Here is a 7,361-nt window from a genome sequence, read left to right on the forward strand (position 1 = left end):
TTCACATGTTGTAAAATAATTGTTAGCTTGTGGTGGCTAATGTTAGCTGATGTTTTGCAGTGGCTGTTTAAAGAAAACCGAACAATGGATTCAAATTTCTCCTGGCACATAAACTACTTTAAGGATGTGGAACCATCTAACAATAAGTTGTAAAATTCTGAACTAGTTCTTCAAGAGGAAAGTTCATAGCCAGATTGACTATTTTGAAGATAGGCTTTCAAATTTAAAAGTACAACGCCATAAATATTTTTTAATTAAAAGCTTGGGCTGTGTAATTTCTTTCTGATTTAAAAACAATATCTTGAATATATCCTCAAAAGTCAAAAGTCAAAGTAATGTGTTAGCCCACTGATCTAAAGCCTATACACTAGCTCAAGGATGGGGATAACACAATTAATCTCCAAGACAAGGTTACTCATCACTTGGGCCAAGCCTGTAACTTCAGACACCAATGTGACGGACTAGGGCTCAAACTATGCGCTCCACCTCCATTATGCACGCACGCTCGCACACACACACGTGCACACTCACACGCACGCACACACACACACACACACACACACACACACACACACACACACACACACACACACACACACACACACACACACACACACACACACACACACACACACACACACACACACACACACACTGTAATGACCGAATGGAATGAATGGAACTATAACCAAAAAATGTATGAACAACAAGTTCGAGGACAGTCAGATTTATTTGCACATGCCTCACTGTGAAGTCATCATAACAGCCGACAGCACCACGGTGACAAAGTGCTTGAGTTAAGTCAAAAGATTTTCTAGTTGGTGAGCTCCCTTGGGTCAGTCAGGATCAGTTCGCCACTGGAAACCAAATTAGACTTGATTCTGGTGGTCTTCTGAACTGCAGCAGGAATGTCTCTCCCTGAAAAAACAAACATTTTATGTGGTCAGTTTCAGAGAGAGGGACGAGACTCAAACTATAGGGAAGGGTGGAAGGGATTGAAACTATTTGCTGGAATGCAATGCAGCCTATCAGAGAAAAGTAACTCACTCTTTCTGTAGCATCTTGGTTCACAGCTGTCTCCAAGGGATGGCAGGCACACAGCTGTATTACAATGGATGAACACCTGCAAGAGACAGTACAGATTGTTTTAAAAAAATGCAATAAGTATCTAGCCAGATAATTACTACCCAAGAATAAATTAGAGTAGTTTAATATTTATGTAAACTATATGCTTTTATATTACTTATGTAATTGTAAGAAATAGGCCTACCAGAAAGTACCAATTGTGACCAAGTAAGCCGACACAATTTTGTTAAATCATTAATTACCAGTAATTAGTGGCAATAATATCACAAACACTAATTGTAATAGGACAGTGAAAAGTGTTATCAAAAATCTAATGTGAAGTACAGCACTTCTATTTCATGCATGAATCTAATAAACAGTGTTAGCATGATAATCAACAACAATGTAGTTGTTTCAAACCTCTTATTATAATTATGATTAATTTGAACTCTATGGTTCCAGTAGAATTAGAACACAGTCATACCCTCAGAATTAAATAGAACAATATCTGTAAATATGTAACATTAATCTATCTCTATGGTCATACCGTCTCCCTCAGGGGGGCCATAGACAATGGATCCACAAAGGTGAACATCTTAAGGACAAAGCGCCTGTAGTGGGTTGGGTAGGACACACCCGAAGAGGGTCCCACAGGGATTGGAGTGGTCAGGTAACGGTCATCCTGGTAAGGACATCTAATGATATGAACAGAGAGAGAGAGAGAGAGAGAGAGAGAGAGAGAGACAGAGAGAGTGAGACGTAGACAGACAAACAGACAGAGTCATGGTCAAGTGTCTGTCTGCATCAGGGTTGGCATGCCACATGCCATGTTACAACTCTCAATTTGCCGTTATCCCCGTTACACCAGCAACGGCAAATACATTGATCAAGGCTATGAGATGACACATTGGTTTTGATAATAAAGAGTAATTTTTTAAAGTGAATAACTCCAAGAGCTGCTAAACATTTTCCTCAGCTACACAAGGAAGGGCAGAACAGTAATTGGACGAAACAGTTACTAAAATGTTTACTACTTCTACTACTACTACCTATTCAGATATTTACCCATCAATGAGAAGGTCCCACTGGGGCAGGCTGAGAGGGTTTGAGGTTGTGGTAGCCCAGCAGCGACCCAGGGTCAGCACAATGTTGGGATCTGTCCTCGCCAGGATGCGAACCTCAGTGTACACAGGATCCCTGAGGACCTTGGTGATAGGGTAGTCTATCTCTGTGTAGTAAGAGTTGTAGGCCACTTCCTCTGTTTCAAAAGAGGAAAGATTAATTCATTCACCCATTTATTAATCCAACCAACCAATCAATTAATATAGTGCCACATACCTTCATTACATCCCTTGGTAAGGCATGATCCGCTGCCGAGTCTGAGCTCAACTGTGAGGGGTCCAGGACCTATATCAGGATTTGGAGGTGGAACCGGCTTCACATCAATAACCACAGCCACAATGGTACTGCCCTTATATCTGCACTGGAATGTTAGACTGGGAAGAAATGGTGTGGGGTCAGACATCTTGAAGGTGTCTGAGAGACTTTAAAGCAGGACATATAAGGTGATGTCTAAAGATCCCATTGCTAATTTAACAATAAAAATTGCGTTAACTCCAGTGTCTTGTTAAAAGTTCCAACCAGGGGCCTCACTTATCAAAGGTGAATGCACACAAAAGAGACTCTAAACCTTGTGTTTGCCAGTTTACCCATAAAGGTTGGCATTTATCCTTGTTGACAGGAAAGTGTGGGTATCTCCATGCAAATCTCTGACTGTGCGTACACAGAACTTAGAGCGGTTGATCAATTGTATTGCAAGCAAATATTGTTATTTTGAAGGAAATTAATGTGTACAGGAATTATAATAATGGTAGGCTAATAAGGACAGGGTTAATCATAACATTTATACATTTTCCATTGGTAATGTATGTTGCCCAATGTGTTTTTTAAAAACTTTTATTATATAGGCCTAAATTATGTCTCTCCTTTTCTCACGACTGGTTTATTCCCACTACACAACAAATAATAGCCTACCATTTATCCATTGCTCATTTAATAGCCAAACATGCTCGGAAGTAAAGACTGGTAGCCTATTTAAATTGGGTAGGCTACAGTATTGATAGGAATGCAACATCATAGCCTATTTAAATTCAGAGCCTATACCAAAGCAGGATAAGCCAAATATTCAACAACAATTCGTATTTTCACGAGTGCAAAAATATAGTATGGCTCTAATTTTTCAATGAAAACATGAGTATGTACTGCGTTCGACAGTTGAATGATCCCAATAATTTGTTGCTCAAGCTAATCCTAGAAACTCCACGTACCCCAGAATTTGATGTATGCACGGTTGATAAATGAGGCCCCTGGCCCCATATATAGTACACAACAATTTAAAGTGATGGTTCCTTAGGATGTTGTTTTTGTGTTGTTATTATAATCATTTTTTTTATATCACCTACTCAAATTGGCTGTCCCTGGTGATGGAGCCAAAGGGGCCAACCCCCACTTGATATGAAGAGGACATCCTATTCTCATAGATAATAGTATCAGTTTCCTCCTGCAATAAACACAACTATGTTATACAGGTCATCTTTAAGAGGCAAAATCACTATAGCTTTGACAACGAGCTTTTGTCACAATGTGGCAGCATCTTTAAACCTGAATAAACAATCAGTGATATGATCATGATATGATCATTGTTGCAACCAATACAGAAGATGTGATCCAATTATTTGAAGGAGATAGGAGCTACTTCCCTGTACTGAGACGGAAGCCAGGCACAGGTGATACGTACCGTCATGACAGTTCCACATTCAGTGACTTTAAACTGGTAGATGGCAAAGACAGAAGTTGTGCCAATAGCATGGCAGTGGGGTCCGTTTGTCCCCAGCAGGCTGATGGAGTCCAGTTCCAGGCTGGGCAGAGTGGCATCCCTGGCCACCACCACCACAAACTGGCCATCCTTGGTACACTGAACAGTCACTGGTGACAAAGAGCATAACAAAAACATGAACTTAGTGTCCTTGAGTAAATTGGAGCATGTTGGAACATGTTGATATTAAACTGCTTTGGATAAAAATTGTCCATATATAAGTGGAAGTGGAATCAGTGAGAGTTCAGAATACAATGATTTGTTTTCTGGTGAAGTGCGATAAACAAGTTTCTCTGAGGGGGCAGTACATAAAGTAAAACCGTACTGTTTTACAACATAGAGTTCTAGAGTAAAATGAGCATGGTCAAAAACATACCTGATTTTCCGTAGAAGCACATCCGTCCATCAAAACAGCAGTTAATGGCATCACAATGGGCGGCAGTGATGTCAGGAAGTCCACACTGCACCTTGTGTTGGCCATCAACATCACAGCTCTGCTTTGAGCCTGGGTCAGAGGGGAATTTAGGCCTCTGAAGCGGCGTACCGGGTTGGACAGGCCACTGAGGGGGTTGGGCAGGCCTCTGAGGGGGTTGGGCAGGCCTCTGAGGAGGTTGGGCAGGTCTTTGAGGGGGTTGGGCAGGCCTCTGAGGGGGTTGGGCAGCCCACTGAGGGGGCTGGGCAGGCCTCTGAGGGGGTTGGGCAGGCCACTGCTGGGGTTGGGCAGGCCTCTGAGGGGGCTGGGCAGGCCTCTGAGGGGGCTGGGCAGGCCTCTGAGGGGGCTGGGCAGGCCTCTGAGGGGGCTGGGCAAGCCACTGAGGGGGCTGGGCCGGCTGCTTAGGGGGTTGGGCAGGCCATGACGGTGTCTGGATGGGTGGCCACCCTGGTTTTTCCAAGTAAACCTGAGCATCACACAGCCAGCCAAGCGTGGCCACTGCCACTAGACAAACTGCACTCCACTTCATCGCAATGGCTTCACCACAAGAACTAATCCGCAATGTTCACTGGATGCTGTGATGAGGATGAAGGAATTGCGGCCACCTTTATAACAGATGGAGCGTTGTTTACTTATTGGAAATCCGCCCCCTCTTTATCTGACCGTTCCTTTTCTGAGGGGTCAAGGTTTTAGCCAATCAAATGCCCTGGCTAATGTTCCTTTAGTAGCACACTATTCAAAACAGTTGTGTAACATTTGCGAACATCCAACATTTCGGTCATGGCCTTGAGAAAGGTCTTTGTGACCGACACGTCATGTCATTGGAGGCTTTGCCAGTTCTCTCAGTATTTAATTTGCTCCTAGTTGTTGTATGTGACAATATACATATATACTTATTTATATATATATTTATTTTGATAGTCAGAAACCATTCAAAATTATTTACGCATTATAAATAGATAATTAGACAATTTTGTATATATTACAGTTTTTTTCAATCACTTTGGTGCCATTTTCACAAGTATATAGTACATTTTCACAACTCTAAGCACAAAAATCTAAAAAGATCATCAAAATGGCTTGTGGTCAAAGCTATAAGCATAGTACAACAAACAAATTCATAAAATCACTTTTACACTGCACCAAATCACTCTTAAAATCTGCTTTTCAAAATGCAATATTCACATTACTTTTGATGTATTTTTTCTTGTTATTTGTTAACAAGACATTTAACTAATCACTTAATCAAACTGCTCAAAACGGATAAATACTGAACCAAAATGATTTAGTGCATAGTTCACATATAGTTTGATAACTGCTGAACACTGTGAAGTTCTAAATTCTTACATCATTAATGTATCAATTGACAATTGACAGGGCGGCAGGTAGCCTAGCGGTTGGGCCAGTAACCGAAAGGTTGCTGGTTTCGAATCTCCGAGCTAACCAGGTGGAAAAACATGTCGATGTGCCCTTGAGCAAGGCAAGGCTGGGTTTTTCACACTCAACAGTTTCACATATGTTTCAAGGATTGTCCACCAGCTGAAGAACATCCAGCCAACTTGACACAACTGTGGGAATCATTGGAGTCAATATGGGCCAGCATCCCTGTGGACTGCTTCTAGAATTTATCCCAAAACAAATTGAGGCTGTTCTGAGGGCAAAAGAGGGTGCAACTCAATAGTAGCAAGGTGTTCTTAATGTTTTGTAAACTCAGTGAATAGTGTAGTGTAGAATGCATTTCTGAAATACCTGGGTTGTATATACTGTTTTTTCAACCACTTTGGCACATTTTTCAGAAGTGGTATATTTTCAAAACTCTAAGTAAAAAACTCTAAACTGATAACACTTCTAATGTCCCCTATCTTATGTTCAGAAGCTTCGATTGTACATTCATTTGGGTTTCACACACCTCCACATTTAGTCGTTTATGCAAAATCAAAGTTTTCCTTGAAATACCATGTGCACCTTTTGATTAGTCACCGCTTCAGTAGATAATGATAGGCTCACCATTTAGTCATTTGAACTACCATTTAATCCAATAGAATAAATGACAGGACACACATTTCAAAACATATTTTTGAAGTGCTGAATAGAAAGAATAGTAGACATCATTTTTATACAGTATTTGACTATAACTTGACATGCACACTTTTTAAAATAACTTGTGTCAAATGGCAGGTTGTTAATATGTTGACAAATATGTCAGTCTTACAGTTTCATTATCCTTATACCATCATGTCCCAAACTAGGGGTTGTGACCCGATGTGGGGTCACGAGAGAAACTGAAATAAAATGTATCAAATTGAGCTTGGTTGATAGAACCGACATTAGGTCAGTAACCTCTGGGGCCTGTTGCACAAAACTAGGATAAGGGATTAAGCCAGGATATCTTGGTGATCCTGGCTCAATTGATCCGTAATCCGGTTGCACTAAAGATGGATAGGGGGCAGGAGGATATGTTATGGTATAAATTACCATGGAGATTTATTCTGTGGAGCTAGCCTGCTCCAGACCAGGCTAAATTCCAGGATCTATTTAATCTCATCCCTAATGTCAGTCAGCAGTCACCACAAATGGAAACCAATAGTTATTTCACTGCTCACTATACATTGTTATCACATATAACTAGACCCACTGTTATTATTTAAACGTTTGTGATCATTAATTTCAATGATTTTGGATAAAAAAAGATTTTTTAGATGTTGCTATCATTAGATAATTTACAGTTTCCCATAGACTATAAGGCTATATATAAAATGATAGAATATTAGGGCCACAGAGGGGAAAAAAACAAGTCATAATATTGTAACCAGTTGTTTTAAAGGAGGACAGTTGTTAAAATGACAGATGTGGGGCATTTTGTGAAATTGTACTTCAGTATGGTTTCATAAACAAAGACATGCTGATGTGCCAGAATATTAAGTATCACATTGTCATAAGTATCAAAACTGTAAAAACAATATGTAGCTTTTCTGCAGAAAGAACCAG

At 40.5% G+C, this 7,361-nt stretch overlaps 1 protein-coding gene across 1 annotated transcript; it reads right to left on the reverse strand.

Annotated features, from left to right (window-relative positions):
• Positions 1-711: 711 nt before the first annotated feature.
• On the reverse strand, positions 712-4,951 carry LOC109889424 (zona pellucida sperm-binding protein 4). The gene is made up of 8 exons (XM_020480844.1): positions 4,317-4,951; positions 3,863-4,050; positions 3,528-3,625; positions 2,404-2,561; positions 2,131-2,323; positions 1,613-1,760; positions 1,048-1,123; positions 712-918 (listed from the first exon to the last, which is right to left on the reverse strand). The coding sequence occupies exons 1-8, from the start codon at positions 4,900-4,902 to the stop codon at positions 815-817; spliced, it is 1,551 nt and encodes a 516-aa protein (XP_020336433.1). The 5' UTR covers positions 4,903-4,951; the 3' UTR covers positions 712-814.
• Between the last annotated feature and the right edge of the window lie 2,410 nt (positions 4,952-7,361).

Source organism: Oncorhynchus kisutch, linkage group LG4, assembly GCF_002021735.2.
Source record: "Oncorhynchus kisutch isolate 150728-3 linkage group LG4, Okis_V2, whole genome shotgun sequence".
NCBI classification, from domain to species: Eukaryota; Metazoa; Chordata; class Actinopteri; order Salmoniformes; family Salmonidae; genus Oncorhynchus; species Oncorhynchus kisutch.

Excerpts from the sequence above, each read along its gene's own strand:
- LOC109889424 (XM_020480844.1), bottom strand. The coding sequence starts at position 4,902 with ATGAAGTGGAGTGCAGTTTGTCTAGTGGCAGTGGCCACGCTTGGCTGG. Across the intron at positions 2,324-2,403 it reads TACCAAGGGATGTAATGAAG|AGGAAGTGGCCTACAACTCT; the intron begins GTATGTGGCACT and ends CTTTTGAAACAG. Across the intron at positions 1,761-2,130 it reads TGGGACCTTCTCATTGATGG|ATGTCCTTACCAGGATGACC; the intron begins GTAAATATCTGA and ends TCATATCATTAG.